Source organism: Oryza glaberrima, chromosome 3, assembly GCF_000147395.1.
Source record: "Oryza glaberrima chromosome 3, OglaRS2, whole genome shotgun sequence".
Classification (NCBI taxonomy): Eukaryota; Viridiplantae; Streptophyta; class Magnoliopsida; order Poales; family Poaceae; genus Oryza; species Oryza glaberrima.
Genome location: NC_068328.1, coordinates 13,581,945 through 13,601,876, shown reverse-complemented (window position 1 = coordinate 13,601,876; position 19,932 = coordinate 13,581,945). Strand labels below are relative to the sequence as shown.

General features: G+C 39.3%; 2 protein-coding genes across 5 annotated transcripts; one reads left to right on the top strand and one right to left on the bottom strand.

The window, feature by feature from the left end:
• Positions 1–319: 319 nt before the first annotated feature.
• LOC127767004 (peptidyl-prolyl cis-trans isomerase PASTICCINO1) lies at positions 320–11,676 on the bottom strand. Of its 2 annotated transcripts, none has more exons than XM_052292204.1 (20): positions 11,406–11,676; positions 11,131–11,215; positions 10,179–10,248; positions 9,392–9,489; positions 9,118–9,240; positions 7,994–8,026; positions 7,394–7,452; positions 6,734–6,815; positions 5,739–5,897; positions 5,121–5,178; positions 4,265–4,413; positions 3,714–3,811; positions 3,571–3,640; positions 3,067–3,126; positions 2,276–2,341; positions 1,900–1,968; positions 1,652–1,729; positions 1,121–1,222; positions 944–1,015; positions 320–857 (listed from the first exon to the last, which is right to left on the bottom strand). In XM_052292204.1, exons 1-20 carry the CDS (start codon positions 11,492–11,494, stop codon positions 570–572), a joined length of 1,908 nt encoding a protein of 635 aa, XP_052148164.1. In that variant the 5' UTR covers positions 11,495–11,676; the 3' UTR covers positions 320–569. The 2 variants fall into 2 exon arrangements, with proteins under 2 accessions (XP_052148164.1, XP_052148165.1); XM_052292205.1 differs by having other exon boundaries at positions 2,276–2,332; positions 11,406–11,675.
• Positions 11,576–19,819, top strand: LOC127767008 (uncharacterized). 3 transcript variants are annotated; one of them, XR_008016326.1, is made up of 7 exons: positions 11,576–12,192; positions 12,323–12,843; positions 13,160–13,787; positions 15,125–16,396; positions 18,325–18,380; positions 18,481–18,544; positions 18,730–19,819. XR_008016326.1 is itself a non-coding variant. In XM_052292208.1 (3 exons), the coding sequence occupies exons 1-2, from the start codon at positions 11,612–11,614 to the stop codon at positions 12,813–12,815; spliced, it is 1,074 nt and encodes a 357-aa protein (XP_052148168.1). In that variant the 5' UTR covers positions 11,576–11,611; the 3' UTR covers positions 12,816–12,843; positions 13,160–15,104. The 3 variants fall into 3 exon arrangements, 2 of the variants coding, with proteins under 2 accessions (XP_052148168.1, XP_052148169.1); XM_052292208.1 differs by lacking the exons at positions 15,125–16,396; positions 18,325–18,380; positions 18,481–18,544; positions 18,730–19,819 and having other exon boundaries at positions 13,160–15,104; XM_052292209.1 differs by lacking the exons at positions 13,160–13,787; positions 15,125–16,396; positions 18,325–18,380; positions 18,481–18,544; positions 18,730–19,819 and having other exon boundaries at positions 12,323–13,064.
• Positions 19,820–19,932: the final 113 nt, after the last annotated feature.

The window sequence follows — 19,932 nt, the reverse complement described above, 5'->3', positions numbered from 1 at the left end:
TATATTACATCCAGTCTGAGTTTATTTAGATTCGTTATATTAGAATGTGTAATATCCAGTTCTAGGTTTAATTTTTATGGGAAACATCATTATCAGAGGTGTTAGGTAATGGCAATTCAATCATGTCACATAAGTATGGCCTCTGCTACGCGTTGGCCGACAAACGGGTGGCACCGTTCTAGAAGACCAGAAGAACCAGCGGCAGCCACAGCCATGGAAGAGACACCCGGTTAAGCCAGTCTCATTCTTACCTACTACACCTACACTACGCACGCTCAGGATCAGGGGGCCCACACCACATCATCAACACTCTATCAGGTGGCAGTGGTAGTGATTCTTATCATGGCAGGCACAAATGCATTTCCACAGTAATACTCCGTATGTGCTTAACTAACTCGTTACTACTACGCCTACCTCATTTATAGGTCATCAGCCTACACCATGTAATGGAGTATAATTTTTAGAGATATATATCCAAGGTGATAAGTTTGCGTGTGTAATGCGTTCCAGGGCTTTGCTGGGCGACTTTTCTGGCTGCTGTTTGTAGTGGTTTGAATACTGGTGGTGCATCAGAGGATTGTGCACCTGTTGAGCCCAAGCGAGGAGAAGATCCGACTCGCTGAAGGCCAGATGCGGGCGAGAAGTCCGGGCCTCTCTTCCTCGAAGGCCAACCCTGAATCTGCACGGGGAATAGCCTCCTTTGCATCCGTGTCTCTGTCAGCAGTTGACGCTGCCTCGCCTGAGCCTGTCGTGTCAGTCTTGTTGCCCTCTGGCTCTCCTACACCTACTTCGGAAATCTCGCCTGGCTTCTTGTCGAACAGCCCTTTGAACTGCTTCCTCGCTTTCTTTTCAGTTTCCTGTTTTAGAAATTATATATATATATACAACTCCTGTTAGTTCAACAGTTCTGAAGGGTCTCACCTTATGATGTAATGTTGCATACCTGAATTGTTTGTTTAAGTTTATTAAGGGCAGCTGTAGCATCAGGCTCTGAGGACTTGTCGACAGCTATCATCTAAAAAAGATGTAGTGACATAATGCTTTAGGTAGAGGTCAAACAATCATCCATGACACATAAAAAAAGAAAATAAGCAGGTACTAAAGTATGGGGGAAACACACCTTCTCAAAATCCTTCTTTGCATCATCAAAGTCCCCCAATAACATGTAGGACATACCTCGGCGATAAAGAGCCTTCACATGCACAGGGTTTGCTTCTAGCACCTGCTCAAAGAGTAAATGTAATTGCTCACTTCACAATGATATCAATGCCAAGTACCATAATGTGTAAAAAACAAGCCAGCCAGCACATTCATGGTTATATGGTTGCCTTGTGCAAACTCATATGTGAGTACTATCTATCATCAAGATTTCACGAGGTTATTGCGTGAACTTCAGCAGATCAGACTAGGAGAAACTAAAAATGTGATTCCCTCCTCGAAATTTTGATCCAAGAGTGGTAAGCAAAAGTTTACATCTATCTTCCCCTTGGATGGATGATTGGATCCCCAGATCTATCCATTACAAGGCTCATCCAGTGGCATGTGCGGAAGAGGTCCAATGACAGCCCCCATACAAGCATGCACCACCCTCTTTGATATAGACACCCTAGGAAAATTCTTTGAGAGTACAAAGTTCTTTTTGGAAACATACCTTGTTACATGTGTCAATAGATTTTCTATACTCACCCATCTTCTGGTAGCAAGCAGCTACATTTAGATGTAGAGAACTCTGCATGTGTAAAAGAAAAACAAAAATGAAAGGTAAACACATGCTTCAGAAAGCAGAAACAATTGTTGAATTGCAGTGCTAATCAGAGGTACATGTTTCAAAGAAATGTTCTAATCAGGCATCTATGCTATTGTTAGGGAAAAAAAAGATTGAAAATAGTGCTGTCATACTCTTGAATTAGCAAAGATTTTCCCCTCATCATCATCTTGAGGATGCACATGGTTGTACTCTCTAAGCACCTGCAGGCAGAGAAGGTTTGAAAACATCTCACCCATATCCTTGCACAAAAATAAATAAAAGAAAAACGTGTGCACCCAAAAAATTGGCAGAATGAAGTCATGGATACGTGTAAATTAATGCCCTTTACATGTACAAGAAATTATAAGGTAAAATCATTCATAGTATAGACTGCCAAATTGGTAACCATATGGAGTGGTAACAATAGCGGGAAAGAGATAATATCCAGACCAACATAGCAATGGAGAAGAAAAAAAATGTTCCGAGATTGCCCTTAATATTGAATGCTGAATCATGTGAAGGGCATACCTTTTCATACTTCGCCTTAGCTAGCTCAAACTTCCCTTCTTTAAACAGTCGATTACCCTGAGAGAACTTCAGTTTAGAGCTAATTATTAGTGAAAAAAGACACATCAAAACCAGCCAAGTGGACAACAGGTATAGATATTTAGGGCCCCTTTGAAACGCAGGATTGAGAAAACACAGTAATAGGAAAAACATAGGAATACAATGTCATACTTATTGGATTCCTACAGGATTTTGAAACACATGAAAGTTTTAAAACTGTCATTTGATTAGCACACCTGAAAAACGCAGGAATTCTAGACACATGAAGAGGAAAACATGAGGTTAGACCTCATTCCATAGGAATTTCAAAGGAATGGGTAGGAAACAATCCTTTGTTTCAAAGGGCTCCATAGGATTATTTCCCATAGGATAAAATTCTCTAGAACTCCTATGGTTTTTCCTTTGTTTCAAAAGGGGCCTATGATCACAATTTTGCAGTGGTCCACAAGGTGGAATTGGACATCACCACAAAATTAGACCTAGATGATGGCATTATGGGAACTCCAGCATTTTCATATGATCATACTAAACAATTGGCCATCTTGACAATTGAGAAACACAGCTTGCACACATAGAACACAATTAAAAGTAGTTTTATTGTTTTTCAATTAAAGATATCTCAACAGTTTCTTGAAGTGCACTGCATTTCTGGAAAAATGCATTCATGATAGGTTCAGGGAGATACTAAGTGGAAAAAACACCAAAAACAAAACAAAATGTAATGATTCACTCAACAATCTCAATCGATATACCGTGGTTTTTATTTTTTCTGCGTCATCCATGATTTCTTGGAAGGTGAAACCAGTCCAATCCTACATTTGTATTATATGAGAAGTCAGAAGATTTGTCAGACAGAACTTAATAAAAAAACGAAAGGGAAAAGGTATAATATAATCATAAAGAAGCCATAGCTGAAATAGTGTTGAACCACACAAGACAAGGTGTTCATCTAGTGAAATATTCAGAATGACATGTAATGCTTATTACTTTCTTCTGCTATTCAATACATGAAAACATAATGCAAGTTCGCTGAAAAGCTAGAAGCAATAAAGGATCACGGGACACAGCTACAGACTCACAAGAACCAGGACAACTTTCAAACCGATCCGATTGCGGGTTGAAATTAACAGCTACTTGTAATCTCAAGTGTTCCCCGCAATAGAGAGCAGGAATAGCATCACAAACATTCTAGTTTCTAACACTGCACAAGCAACATGGAAATACAAAAAGGTTTGTGACTGTTTTTTAGTCACTACCTTGGGCATTTCAAATCCAAGTAATTCAATTTCCCATTGAACATGAGCTCCTTCAGGAACATTCGCTGGCCTGTTGCAATCATTAGATTATTCAGCACGCTATATTACAAGAAAAAAGATTCTAATGTAAAGCCACATACAACCTTGGAAATTTATCGTATGCAAAATCTGGAGGGCAGGTCACAATAGATTTTTCACCAGGAAGCATTAGTCGAACGCACATTTCAAATCCTTCAGGTACCTATGAAAATGTTCAAAGGTACTCTTATTTAATTGGAAGTATGAGAAGTATACATGAACACCAAGATATATGTAATGAGGTGCATATATAGCTGTAGAATGCTAGCAAAGTCATTTTTCCACCCTTTTCTCAGAGGAAAAATGTCTGTACAGAGAGGGCAATAAGTATATAGAACTGTCACCTGAAACCCTACTGGGAGTTGCCATTATTATTATGTACAATATTTAAAGGTGAATGCATACTTGTTCATCCTTCTTTAAGTTTATTTAAGTCCTCATTTTTGTAATGCAGATTCACCAGGAAGCTTTAACTTTATAAGAAATGGGAACAGATTTTAGGAGAATGCTAGTCCAGAAATAACAACCAGCACCTCCTACTTGTCAGTTTATGACCTGACATGAAGAACTGATGCAGTTAATAATTGCAGCAATAAAGATTTAAGTGACAGTTTACCAGGCCTTCTCCAGAACAGAACTCCAATGGTTCACCATGATTATCAACTCGGGTATCATAAAATATTGACTTTGGTTCATCAAGGAGCATCCCTTTATAATGCACTCTTAGCAAGCTATCATGAAGAGGACAGTCCATAGGAAATTCACCTGATATTTTCAAGGAACAAAAAGAGGTATAAACATCAAGCACATCACATGATGGAATCAAAACATGTACCTCATCACGCCCACAACAATTCCATGTGAAAGGTTGGCTTGTTGAAGATTTGTAGTTTTGAAATAAAAATAGCTGAATAAATGATGAATCATTTTGTGTAATTCGCACCTCTGAGTTCTTCCCTTCATCTAAATTTTGCAACTCTTTTTACCACTATAAGTTGGATAAAGAGAGCATCTGACTCTAAGTCTAAGGTCATTCCATTTTCATGATGATGACACGATGCAGAGAAGGCAATAGAAAAATGCTCTTAAAGTAACAACAGGGTAGTTATTCACTGTGTAGAAACTTTTTGCTATTATTATTTGCTCCTTTATTTATCATTTAATTATGTACTCAATATCTTTTCTGCTAATAAAAGTAAAAGGTAGAAAATCTGTTCCTGGTAAATAATTAAAGAACTAAAAGTAAACTTGTAGCAAACACAAGTATCACAAGGACCCAAATGATAAGAAGTCAACATGTTTCAGTAATCACTAGTCAGTAGTTGAATGGATGGGAAAGACCACAAGATTTCTAGTTAATTTTTATGAAAGATAAATTTTGTTATAATATCAAGGTGCATACCAGGAACATGTGAAAAGTTTCAACCCAAGGGAAAAAAAATCCATAAATCAGTATAAACATGCAATCATACCTTTTCCATCAACTACACGCCGTTTTATGAGGCGGCCATCGCCAAGCATATCCCTCACCTATCAGTATATCACACAATCTGTTAATGTGGCTCCGAATAAAAAGAATAAGACACTCTTATTTTGCAGTGGAGAAGTGATAATTGTTATCAACTGAAATATTGTTTACCATTCCAAAAATATGAATTAGCTGCCAAGAGAAAACATCCAGATAAGCATTGTAAAAATACGAGATGGCAGTTTCTTGGAGTTTAGTGGTCAGCAGTTAGCCCAATTAATCGAACCTTTAAGCACATATACAGCGCAATGGCTTGATAGAAGTGCTATGTAGTTAATGTCCTTTATATACAACTGGCTAGGCTACCTGAATACTTCAGAGGAAAATGTGCAGCTCTAGGGATCATGATTTCATGAGTTCATGACTTAGAACAATGCTGTATAAAATATGGCGACAACAGAAAGTATAGCCACAATGACTCCACCATCAACATTAAGAGTATAAGTGTGTTGTTCTGTGCATCAATGAAGTATAGAACCACCATCCATGCCACAGAAAGCCCCTAACAGATTTTATAAGTAGATAATGAATGTAAGCACAAAATAGCTTGTTATGACTATACCTGAACAAACTGAACCAGTTCAACTTCAAATTGAACTTCTTCAATACCTTCAAGTTGCGGAATTAGTGAAGAGTTTGTCAAATAGGCACTTGTAACATAAATAATTGCTTTTTCCTCACGTGCCATTGACCCGATTCCCATTTCAAGCCCTTTAGGTACCTAAACTAAAACAGTAAAAAGAATATTGCAGGACAAACAGAAGTTAGGAAAAAAAAATAAGGGAGAATAGCTACTTTAGTCCCTAAAGTTTCTCTGTGGGATCAGTTTAGTCCCTAACCTTTTAAATGGTCCAAAGAAATCCTTAACCTTTGTCATAAGGCCTAGAATAGTCCTTGGGTCCACCAAAATCATCATATGGATATGCCATGTCATCATTCATGCAAAATCTATGATGAATTGTCCAATTTACCCTTACGTATATCATAGAAAAATAAATATAAGGGTGAATTAGACATAACCATAGGAAAAAAATACTTCTTTTTTCACCCTTTTGAGGTATATGTTTGCTCTTACATATACCATATATTTTTTTAACTTTTTCCTTTTGTTTTTTATTTTCCTATGCGTAAGGGTAAATTGGACAAATCATATAGATTTTGCATAGGAAGGTGACATGGCATGTCCATGTGGCGATTTTGGTGGGACCAAGGACTATATTAGCCCACATGACAAATTTAAAGGACTTGTTTGGACAATATGAAAGATTAAGGACTAAAATGACCCATGAGCGAAACTTTAGGGACCATATTAGCTATTCTCCCAAAAAATAAGTACTAAAAAAACAACATAAACCATAAAAAGAATATTTCTCTAAGTTTGAATCAAGAAATGTTTAACTTAATAAGGGCACAATAATATATCTATATGTGCAAAAACGACATTGCTGACCTCAGATGAGCATTTTTGACAACAGAAGAATTTCATAATGTACATAATATCCTACACCTTTATGTCCCTAGTACATTACATGTAAGTGCAACAAGAATTTCACTGACCTCAGATTTACCAATAGTAAAGAAATAGGGTTCTTCTTTACTGGGAAGAAGTTCTTTGCCATCTCCTGTTCTTGCGGTTATCCTGGAAATGACAGACAAAAAATTCCTAGTTAAGTTAATCTTGAAAACAAAAAAAGGCAATAATTTGTATCATCGTACTTCCTCCGTTTCACAATATAAGTCATTCTAGCATTTCCCACATTCATATTGATGTTAATGAATCTAGATAGATATATATGTCTAGATTCATTAACATCAATATAAATGTGGGAAATGCTAAAATGACTTACATTGTGAAACGGAGGGAGTAGCTTAGATAGTTAGATATATTAACAATTCTAACAGTAAAGAAATACAACAAAGCAGTGGAAGTACAAGAAGCATGGCATGCCTACAAGAAAGCATCAGATATTTCCATTTGCATGTCACATCAGAAAATTGTCTGAGAAAATGGTAATTTACTCATGAGATCTTAAAACAAGCATGTATTTTTCTTCACTACTGACTTGTGCAAGAGATACTGAACAAATGTGAAATTGCAAGTTACAACTCGGCATCAACCTTTCCATTTCCTTTCTATTCAAATTATGATTATATGTTTCTGTAATCAAATATAACTATCCCATTCAAATTCGCCAGTTGATTTAAAAGGTAATTTACCGTGCTGTCACTTCATATGGCTCCCTCGGTGTTTCCCACCCCTTGCCTTCATCAATTATCTGTTAGATAGAAATAACAGTGAATAGCCCACCACATACCAGAATGAATCTCAATTACTTGACTAATTTCAAAATCCACAAAAAGATCTACACTGGAGTTAAATAGCATTGGTAACATTTCAAAAGATCTCCACACCTTAAAAAAAAAGAAATTGGAGGTTGTGACAGTGTGCAATGAAGCCATCCCTTCACATTGGCATAGCTTTTGTCGATAGATATATGCATGTGTCATTAATAGGTCATTGTGTGAAGGACTGTTCCTAGATCAGCCATGTGTATATACAGGTGGTTATTTTGATCCGATGTGAATTACAATGACATTCTTTTTATATTTATTTGAGACCCATGTGAATGAATGTGCACTACAAGTCGGCAAAAGTGTATGAAACTATCTGTGGTACTAACTTTGTAGAGTACCAGGGCTATCTGAAAGATAGCACCACAGTAAAGACTTACATCTTAAGGAAAATTCAGAATTTTCAAAATTCTACAGCATAGAAGTGAACATGAATGCAGAAATCAATACAGGACGGCTGTTTACCTTCTTTACAACCCCTAAGTCCTCAGCCACAATCTGACAGAGAAAACGAGAAGGGTTAGTAAAATGCAGCAGAATAGAGAAGAAAGCATTTCATGTTGCTCATTAGTAAAATGCAGTGAGAAGGGGAAGGTTACAGTAAATGCCAATCATGGGATCACCTAAGGCCTCATTTGGATAAGCCAAAATCCTGGCACATCCACGTGTATGGACTGTTGTTTTAATTCAATGTCCTAGTTTATACACATGGATAGCTAGGACTGAGGCCCATCAAAATGAGGACTAACTGGAGACAGCAGGGGAGAAAAATGTGTAAGGCATCAACTTGGCAAATGAATCTTAAACAAACCAACTAATATAATGCTTAAACAACTAAAATGCATGTTTGGATTGCAGTACTCAACTTTCAAGGTAGATGCATTAGGAATCCTTTTACTACTTGAAAGGAGTTTATGGTTGGTGTTGGTATGATGTACAGTGTGAATCTGTGGCCCCTTCAGCCCTTCACTTAAAAAGATCCTTTGTGGAATGGCTGCATTCTAAGAACATGTGTATATGCAGTATTGGGTTGATCTGCCACTTTTTTATGCAAAGATACATTTTGCTTTTTTGAATTTTAGGCTTCAAACTTATGGTATAATCTGAGATACATCACAACAAGCAGGCACGATGCCAGATGAATATTATTCACGAACATAAAGATGAAATAAATCAATATTGTTGTCAAACATTTTCTTATGATATATGCATTATAGTGGTGCTGTACTTGAGGAGATATATTCCTGAACAACAGCATAGATGCTAAAGAATCAGAAACCACAAGTATTGTTTGGGTTATGAAGTGAAATATGAAACACTTTATAACACATGGTGATAGATGTAGTAAGTGATCTCCTGCGTGTCCGAAAAAAAAAAAAGATGTAGTAAGCGTCTGCTATCTTGGACACAAGGTTCTAGTCAAACATTTGGCTAATATTCTAGAATCCATACTGTACCAGAAAGAAATTGTTAAGAATGAAATCAAAGCTCATGAGAATTTGTCCTAACAGCTTGCACAGAATAGCTCTCAAATATACAGCAATTTAAGGATTTAAGTCACACTGAAGCCATTATTCAACAAGACTAACTTTGGCTTTGAAGAAATCCAACATCTCAATCTCAAATTGAAGTTCATCATCTTTTGGAAAGCCATCGGGAGCTGTAACTGGACAATCCTCCTCTGCATAGTGTATCTGAGGCTTCATTTTGAACTGCGAAAAGATACTATGAGAGAATGATAAATATTTGCGTAGTACGACCTGTACATTTTTAATTGTTACACCCAAAAGAAGAGTAATGGCTCATTGTTAGAATGTTGTTGTTCTTTTGACCCACTGGTTTAAACTAGCTGTATAGAAATACCATCGCAATTTCACCCATCAGCATTGTTGGAAAGCCTTCAGCAAAGCCAAGGATCATTTTGCTCTTCCCCAAGACAAACCTGAGCGGGACCCCTTTACCTATTGTAACAGTAAAACAGAAGATGGTTTAGAACTTCAGAACTCCAGGAGACGAGCTGATTACTGATACAAATGAAACAATAATATTGCTCATAATGAGTAATGACAAATTCATGTAACAGTTAATTGAAAGATAAGAATATTCCTGAAAACTTTTTGGGATGATTAGCAAACAAAAAATAAATATTGTTCAGCTTTTCTATTGCACACACAGAATGAACCGTCCATGAACAAGGCTCAGCCTTGCTAGTAGGCAGTACTAACCACTAGTTAATTTGGTCAATTCCAAAGAACATGCAGACAGTGAGTCTAGAGTAAACTGGGTGGATGGGCATGTTCAACTTTACATATTCATTAGTAGTTTAGTACTAATGCAAATAGTTCAAAGACTAGGGGGAACCATAGCCCAGTTACCTTAATCTATGCCCCATCCCTGATTAAAACCACTAAATAGGATACCAGCATATAAAGATGTTCAATTTAAGAAACAATATATTCGCAGCTATTTAGAACTTGTGAACACGGAACCACTATCCACACATGACACATTATATATACACATAAAGCAGATACGAATTTATCAAGTCAGAAATATCCTCATGACATATTGGTGTTCAGAAACAAAATACACACCACGTAAGCACTTGACAGTCAAAAGAGCTGAAAAGTGAAAAGAAGTTGATAATCACCTCCATGCTCCCTTCTTGTAGAATTGAAAATGATGCCATCTATTGTCCGAGTCGTGCAATGAACTATAACCTGCAAAACGATTTGAATGAGCAAAAACATGACCACCCAGAGGCCCCTCAGTTCCCTACAGGCTACAGATGAAGTCAGATATCACCCAATGAAAGGTCAACATAGCTATTATGAGGGTTAGACAGCAGTGCAGTATCAAGAAGGTTATATTGCTTTCGCAGTAGATTGATTGTTCCACATCTCAAAACTTGAAACCAGAAATGTGATCCCCATTAAAACTTGAAACCAGAAATGTGATCCTCATTTTAGAAAAATCATAAGCAAAACAATGATCCAAGCAGAGCTTGGTGAGTCGCTTCCAGAAACAATGACACATTTGCAGTGTAGTCGCTACAATAGTCAACTGACATACTCTGAGATGAGAAGCTTATCTATACATGGTCAGTTCAAATTGACCCGTTTGTGTTGAACAGGTGCAAGTTTTGATTGCAGGCAAATAGAGCCACTTAGAATTCCAACATATAGAATTCCATCAAGGAAAAAAACTTTCTATGGTTAATGTAAAAATTGAAACAGTTCTCACTGGAAAATTCATTTAAAAACCCAATGCAGAACACTGGTGGTAATCAAAACTTGCAGCCTACAAGAACAGCCTTAAGTCATTGTACGATTTGTTGATTACTACGAAATCGCCAACTAGATGCTCGCTCTTTAATTGAATTTGCTTAGCTTTTCTTGTTTCCAATTACATACTATATGTCCAATGCCAGGCAATACCATAACATCATGTGCACAACATATACTGCCTCCGTTTATTCACTGATGAACGATCCTAAGTTTGTGAGATGAAACAATCCTTGTTCGGTTTGCAACTTGTAAGCACAATTGGCAATCGCACAGCCACAGCCTAGCAACGGAAAACAAGAGACACAATGCTCTGACCTGATCTCCCTCCGCAGGGGTCGCGTCACCCCCACCAGACCGAATAAGCCCCTTCATCAAGCTCCCCGGAGTAAGCTTCTTCCTCCTGCGGCACAAACGACAGACCAGACAAAGCGTGAATGCAGAGATCGCCCAAGCTTCCCCCGCCACATTTTCTGCTGCTCCCGCTCCCGTCTGCGCTAAGATCAACAGACCACAGAGCTCTACCGCCCTACTACCCCCGCGACGAGCGAAAGCGGAGATAAAAAAAAAAATTCCCCCCCTCCGAGACCTACCTCTTCTCCGCCTCCTCCTCGGCGGGAGACTTCTTCTTCTTCGCGGGGGGCGGGGGGAGGTCCCCGGCGTCCGCATCCGCGTGCGCCATGGCCCGGAGCTCACGGAACCTGTGGGGGCTCGCTCGCCGCCGGCGTCGAGATGGGGGAGGGGAGGGGAGGGGATCGGCCGCGCTCTGCTGCTGCTCCGGTGGTTCGCCTCGCCTTAAATGGCGTTGGAAGGTGGAGCAGTTGAGGGTAGTAGCAGCGGCTGCTCACCTAGCCGCTTGGAGAGGCTGGAGCGGCTGACTTGGTCAACGCTGTCAATGGCGGAGGCGGATAGGCCGAAGAGAGAGAGGAAGAAGGGGCGGAAAACAAGCCGGCTTTTACTTGGGCCGCACGGTTTTACTGGGCCGACCAACACCTTGATCCGGGCCGGACTGGGCCGACCATTATATCTGGGCCGGGCCGGTGAAAGGCGAGCAGCCCGAGAGCCGCGCCGCCGGGCACTACCGATTCCCGACGAGCCGTGCTGCAGCTGCACTGCACGCTCGTCTTCTCCATCGGCGGCGGCGGCGGCGGGCGGCGGTGGCGGCGGGCCTTTAGTACGGCTCCTCCCGTCGGTAGCTCCGCCCATTCTCGACGTGCGCCTCCCCGGCGACGCGGCGAGGCCTCCCGTCACCTCGAACCCCTGTCTAAGCCTAGGGCGGCGGCGATCGCGGCCAGTAGAGGGCGGCGCGGCGGCGGCGACAGCAGCTGCGATCCTCCATCAGAGGGAGACCTGCAGGAGCGAAGCTGACAAGAGGCAGAGGTGAAATGATTCCTCGACTCCCCCCAAAATTGCTAGAGTTGGATGTTGATTTCATCCTTTTTTTTCGTTTGGTGCCCGAACATTTCTGAGTCTCGAACCTGCTGCATCTCTCTTCCCAAAAATTGGACAGGTCGCCTCCCATGGATTCTCTCCATCTCGTGCACGTCAAGCTCCTGGCTGCCGATCTCCTCTCCCTGGCCTCCCGCCACACCTCGCCGCCTTCGTTCGCTCGCTGCGGCCGTACGGTTACTCGTGCCGAGATCGTCGGCGTCGTGGTTTCCCGTGATCGCAGGGAGAAGTTCCTCCGGTTTCTGGTGGACGATGGCACCGGATGCGTGCCGTGCGTGCTGTGGCTGAACCACCACTACCTGAATGCTGCGAGCAGTTCATCCAGGGCATCAGATTCTGATCCAACTGCAGAGATGGCGTTGAGGATGTCAGAGGTGGTGAGCCTGGGCACTCTGTTGAGGGTTCGAGGCAGGATTGTATTGTACCGTGGTGCGATCCAGATTGCTGTTAGAGATGTTGTTCTGGAGAAGGACCCTAATGTGGAGGTGATGCATTGGTTGCAATGTATTCGCATGGCCAAGGAATGTTACGATCTGCGGCCGCCTTCTGCTTGAGGCTCATCTCGGAGGAAGTTCGTGCAATGTAATGTTCAGAATATGTTCTTTGATGTTTCTTTGTGGAATTGCTGAAGATTTGAACTGTGAGACAATCCTGTAATGCATGTGACAAGCTCTGTTGTTATTTGCAGATACTTTTGGGTTCATTCTGTTGGATTTACCCCATTAAGCATCAGGGTTGTTCACTTGTTTGTGTCTAGTTTATTTATATCTAAATACAGAGGCTCCTAGTGACAGGAGATTGCATTTTGGACCAAACTATGTTGCTGCTATCTCATTTTAGTCCTCTTCTTCCACTGAAGCCAAGCTTGTCTGACCAACATCAGTTGTTCATATTGCAGGATCAAGCTGAACTAGGAGAGGAGAAAATATGGGCAACCGCATTATCAGCTTCTAAGGTACTTTGCAATGCATCTGCAGCAGCTTCTCGTAGTATTAATGCTTATGTAAAGAAATAAGAACCAGCTATTGAAAGAAAAAAAAAAGACAAAACAGCCAAAGATACAGATGTAGTATGTTAATATGGTTAATACTTGGGATGAAGCTATAAGCTTATATGCTTCTAGCAGGTATGCCTTTTTAAGATAGCGACTTGGCTTACAACTTATGGTAGAATGACAGAGTGTGTTTCATGGACCTATCTTCAAGTAAGATATTCCTGAGATAGTAAAGGAATACGATGATTAGTGAAAGCCAAAGAAAGACAGACAGAAAGAAGTAAAAGAACAAGAGAGAACCATTTAGATTGCAGTGAAGAATGTTTTTATTTTGGCAGTGAATTATCAGTGATTTGCTCGAGTTATAGTTATTCAGGCTCAGATTGAGGCTGCAAAGATAAATTTAGAGAAGGGTGCACTACAGATACATTGGTTTCTAATACCTGTCCTGTGAACAAAGGTCCAGAATTGAAAGCACTAGAACAGAAGACAAATTGATGGCCTTTTCTTCATGTCTGCAGAATTGGGCAAGGTACTAATGATATTGTCTGCGAAGAATTCCACCAACTCACAGCGCATATCTTTTTATCCTGTCATACATTTAATATGTTATAGCATGCACACAATATCCCCTTAGCATCAAACAGAATTTTCCATTAGTTTCCCTTTTTTCTAGATCAGTGCTAACTAAGCTTTATTTTTATATTCAATGATGTATTTTACATTTGGTAAATCCTGTAGTTTATTTTAGGAAAAATTGTACTGTTGTTTGATCTTTTGGAGCATCCACTTAATTTCTTGCTGCAGTTATGTAAACATGTTTCATTTCATACTATAAACTGTTCTATACTTGTTTGCTGAGGTCAAAGTGCAGACTGAGGATTGTTGCATTTCCATGAGAAACCTGTATGATGTTGTCACTCTGACAACAAACTGTTAGGTGCCAAAATTTACTGTGGTGATCAATTAAAGCTTTTTGTGGTGATAACTAAATAGCTAATAGATAGTCTATTTTATTTGTGCTATGAGGTAACTTAATGCTTGGTGGTGACTCACAAGTGTCACAAAAAATATAGCAATTATGCTTGAGATGTTGTTTTCATCCTAAAGACTCTTTGGGATAAATAGCTTCAATTTTTATGCTTAAAACCAAGAAAATAATGATCAGATTGTGATCACCTCTGCATATATGTTTGTATCATGAGCCATATTCAATATAACTGATAAGGAAATAATCTGTATCCACAGTAATTGAAAGCTGAGAGGTAGCAAAACTTGAGAGGCTAGACTACGATGGTTGTCCAATTGAAGCTGTGACATGTCATCATGTTTGCTATGTTAATCGAATAGCAGTGGCATCACAAATTTAGTCGTGTAGCGTTTATTTGAAATTTGGATCCATTGTCAGCATAATTTGAGATTCATTAGTTCAAAATGGTCAAAGGACCCAATGCAATTTATTTTGGGGTTTCAGTGGTTTAGCAATGTCTTGTGGACACCTAAAACACACACAGGAATACAAGGCAATTCAGTGGTAATGAATTCTTTTAGCTTCTAGAATATTCATATTGCAATTTACAGTAATCGGACGAGGTCATAAAGGATTGCTGTTTACAGAGCTAATTTTATTTAATTACTGTTTGTAAGAGAAATGCAGATATCGTATGAAATATACTAGAGCTGTTGATGTTGCAACAATTTATTGTATCACATTATTCTTAGGATCCTTTGTCGCTTTTTTGGATTGTGTGAAAAGAAGTGCCATCCTTTCAAAGTTGAGTTTTATAACTACTGTTTTTCCTGATAGTGACAATCCTATGCAAGTCCATGTTTCCTTTAAACTCAAAAGTGACTTTTGCTTTTCTGCAGGTATGGGAAATCCCTTGGACCAAACGAAGGTACTAGAGGAATCTACCAGTACACTTTGGATTTATCCTTCTTTCCGGACTGCATTGCACGAATATATGCAAGTACTTGAGTTTCCTATAACCTATGTTCATACCTCTGTTTTCTGCTTTTATTCTTTCACTATTTAGTTTGATGAAAAAAATACTTAACCAACCTTGACAAAATATTAAAAGTCCAATAAATTATGGAAGTATGTCAGTAGCTTTTACTTCAAGAGTGTCTACACATTTGACCATGCTATTATATGACACTAGTATTCAGCTCTTGTTTTATCACAGCCACAAGAAAATCCTCCATTCTTAAAGGCATTTTTCGCCTTGTCATTGGTAATGCATTGCTTCTTTTTACTGTAAAGACAACCTCCACCTTTAGCCATACCATGTTTAAGACAACATTCTTTCACTAGATAAGAGTTACAGTGTAAAGTCACAGCTTTTAGAAAACTCCTAATCTTTATAGGCCATTTGACTCCTTTTGATTCCAGAGTGGACCAACTGCGTTCAGAAAGTTGGCAAGTTCTAATGATTCCCATTTGCTTTTCCTCTTCTTTCCTCTCTCCCGCTTTAGCCATGGAGATCTAAATCTTTGTATCAGTATCTACTGAGACCACCTCAATGGAGGCATCTCAAAAGAGGAGCTCACTAGGACAATCATTGCTAGCAACATTCTTCCGTCACTTGGTTAATTCCCTGCATATGCCCTTCCCTGCTGGTTACTGGCTTCCCTTTTAGCACGCTATAGAGACATCCCATGTTATTTTGTTGCTAGTAAATTGTCACATCTTCTACATTGTCCTTCTAGCATGCCAGTGTACTGGTCACATGCTGTCTGATGTGTTGATCAGATCGGTTTTTTTTTCTTAGCCAGTTTTAGTGTACGTGTTTGGTGTCAAATCTGAAAAATAGAGAACTTGTCTGATTGGAAAATTTATGATTTCCTTGGCATACTGGATCATAAGGACTTTCTTTTTGTTTAATTCCCACAATTTTAAACAGTACGATATGGAAAAAAATGTGGACGAAAATTAAATATTAAAAAGGTTCAAGAAAAAAAATTAATTCAAACAGGATCAGACCATTCACCATGAAGTTGACAAGATATTTTTACCTCTCTAGGGGGCAACAAACTCTGGTGAATCTTGTGACCTTTAATTTACCTTGTACTTGGATAAGCAGGAGGCCAGAAAATTAGATCAGAGAACAGTTCAGGACTGCATGATGGGATCCACATATGGTAAGTGGAGAGTGGAGCTGTCTTCATCCTTGACTTCTTTGGAGGTCACATATAATGTCTTAATTGGAGTGCTTTGAAGATGTTTTGACCTTAATAAACTGTGGGATTTACTAAAACTGCATTTTATAGTGGAGTTAAACTGGTAATAGATCTGTGCCTGTTTGATATTTTCTGATGTTTCTTTTATTCCAGATAAAGTGTTCATAATTCTTTCCCCTTGGGGCTGAGCTTTTTTTTTTTAAAAAAAAAAAGAATTGTTCATAGATGATGAATCTAACTTAGTGATGTATAGTAGCTCTTCTCTGTATATTTTATCCCTGTATCTTGCTATTTATATCAATCTAATGTTCTGTATTCTTAATAAACTAATTAAGGTAATAAATCATATGGTTTATTTGCTTCTTTCGATCATCACTTCGCTTAAATGCTGAAAGAATGGCTGGCACTAGATGCTCAACTTCAGTGTAGTTCTCCTTGATGAAACAAAAGTCTTTAGGTGCTCTATAGTTCCTACCTCCTGGGAATATCTTACTGTACAACTTGAGTGTAAACACTGAATAGGAGCTATCAATGGTAGACTTCCCTTTTTTCTGATTCCAAAGGGTTAAACATGAGTATAGTATGTGATTGATCCATTCATAGTTTTAGACTAGTGGGCATCCTTTTTCTTTTACCAACGCACTGTGATCTCTCTAGAGAACAGGCCAATGCTGACCCCTGAATGATTAGATTCGGGAAGAAGAGGTTGGAAAGATCTGTGCCTGCGTGCATGGCTCTATGCAAAGCCACCTACAGCTCATAGTGCCTGTAAAATAGAAAAAAGAAAAGGAAATTGCTAGCTTCAGGTGCAGAGGTCAGGCAAACAGCAGATACACACAGAAACATGTATAACTGTTCACCTCTGGTGAATAAGATTTTGAAAAGATGAAAACTAATGGTAGGAGGCGTTGGCGCATGTGAATCCATGTGGTAGAACAGGAGCCCACACAGGGCTAGTCACCGGAGACCTTGGCTCTGCCTTTATTTTGTGTTTAGTTTCCTTCAAACTTCAAAAAATTCCGTCACATTAAATGTTTGTACACATGTATAGAGCATTAAATGTGGATGAAAAAAAACAATTGTACAGTTTACATGTAAATTGCAAGGCGAATCTTTTGAGCCTAATTATGCCATGATTTGACAATGTGGTACTACAGTAAATATTTGCTAATAATAGATTAATTAGGCTTAATAAATTCGTCTCGCAGTTTACAGGTGAAATCTGTAATTTGTTTTGTTATTAGTCTACGTTTAATACTTGAAATGTGTGTCTGTATACATAAAAAAATTTGGAGGAGGAACTAAACAGGGCCTCTGTCTCCGTGAAAGAGAGATAGATGGGTGGGAGTGCTCGACTGCACCGTACAGAGCATAGCTGCGGTCTCCAAATTGGTGTGTAGCTTAAGTTTAATGCTTGTGTGTGAGTGTTTGAGTGTGTGTGTGTGTGTTGGAACCTTCATGCACATGAATCCTGGTGTCAACTCACGTGTGCAGTGCACGAGCTTGGACTCATGTCTGGTCGACTGCTGCTCCTATAGCAAGGCCATTTATGGGCAGAAATAATTAGTGAGCTAGCTGGCCGTCAGTGTGCCGCATGCATGGGCTCGTTCTGCTGCTGCTAGCCGCGCCAGATGTGTGCGCCAGCTGCTCCTGTATCTTTGCTTACCTCCCATTCAGATATCTGACGTGTCATGTGCGGTGGTAACTGGCGACTTGTTTTTTCTTTTGGCAGTGTGTTTGTTTTCGCAAAACACAGAATGAATAAGATCTAGCATGTGGTATTGAAACTTTGAAAGGTTGCTTGATTTTTATACCATTTAATGTTGACTTGTCTTTAACTTCTGTTTTGGAGATTCTCTTCTAACTCAATACTTATTCATGTTTAATAGGAGCAGGGATTTATCAATCTTACACTACAAACGGATCGGGCTGTACAGGTGGCCGAGTGAGTTCCAGTTCTCTTTTGCTCGCCTATTCTAAAGCTGCTTGCTCTCCATTCTCCGAGCATATCTCGAGTTTAAAGGTTTGTCTCTTTTATATTCTAGGGAGAAGATTTTTTATGAAAGCTTTTGAGAGACATCGTCAAGCTTTTCTTTACAGGACAAAGAGGTATACTCAGATTCACACTAAAATGTCTTCCTTTCTTTGTTTAAGAAGTTTCACCTGTTAAGAGCATTAGTATGATATGTACTATAGGATGATTGCATGCATGCTTAGTTGAATCAGATGGTACAATCCGTTCATCTGCGAGGCTCTGGACACAAGATGATGACTCTCTCTGTTTATTACTGCAGAAACATCTAAATCTAGTGCCCAGAAGCATTCCTGTCTGTATCCTAAGGCAACCCATGGGCCATGGCAGCATGAGAGAGTTGCTGGGGAGCATGCACATGTGAGGTGTGTAAGAGTTTGGAAAAGAGGGGTGGTAAACTCACATCTTTACACCTCCTTTATTATGAGCACAGACTTTAATCAGTTTTCCCTTAATGCTCTGAACCTGAGTCCTCTGGCCCATGCATGCACCTCTCTCTCTCTCTCTCTCTCTCTCTCTGAGCAGAAGGAAATGTTCTCTGAAAAGCTTCCTTTGGCTAGGCAACCCTCTCATCTTTGAATCACCTTTTCTTCCTTTTTCTGTTCCCTGCATAAAAATCTCTACCAGGTTGTTTGTGGCTATTTTTTAAGAAAAAAAGAATGGACCTTTTCGACGTTCAAAAAAGAATAGTATCCCCTTTTCGATGTTCAAAAAAGAATAGTATCTTTTCCACTGATTTCACTAAACTCTGTTTTCTAGTAGTAGCAGACACCTTAACTCCCAATTATACACATTCATCTGTCAAAAATCTCTATATTTTTTAAGAATAAAAACGATGTTTAAAAAAAATAAAAACGACTTCTTTTATTCAACAGTGAAATAAAGCTGGAGTCTAGAATGGGTCCATTTTAAATGCTTGAGTACATATTCCCTAGTTCATGCAAAATTCCACTGACTCCATTTGAAATGCCCATTTCTAATTTCCTTTAGTTTTCTCCCAATAATATTCCTGCGCTCTAAGCAATGGCATTAGTCCAGAAATAATAACTACTGCTGCCTAATGGTTAATGTCACTATCTTTCATGCCCGCTGTGGGAATTGCGAAAACTTGGCCATATCCAGATATTATCCCATCGTTTTTAATTATGTTATGAAATTGTGCCGGGACAAAGCAAACTTGCTCATATCTTCAAGACGACTGCATTTAAACATATCCATACAGAGATGCTTCTGTGTGCCTGAAAAATATCATGTAATGATGGAGAATGGTCATGCAAAGCATTATTTTGTACAGGGTGCTGGGATCCATGATGGTGGCTCTAGTTGGTCCATTCCTCATTCTGGTTGCTGATTCTTTTGCAGGGATATTGATTCTTCTTTCTGAAAAGAAAAATAATAAATCAAGCTAAGGCTGTGTTTAGTTCACATCAAAATTGGAAGTTTGGTTGAAATTGGAACGATGTGA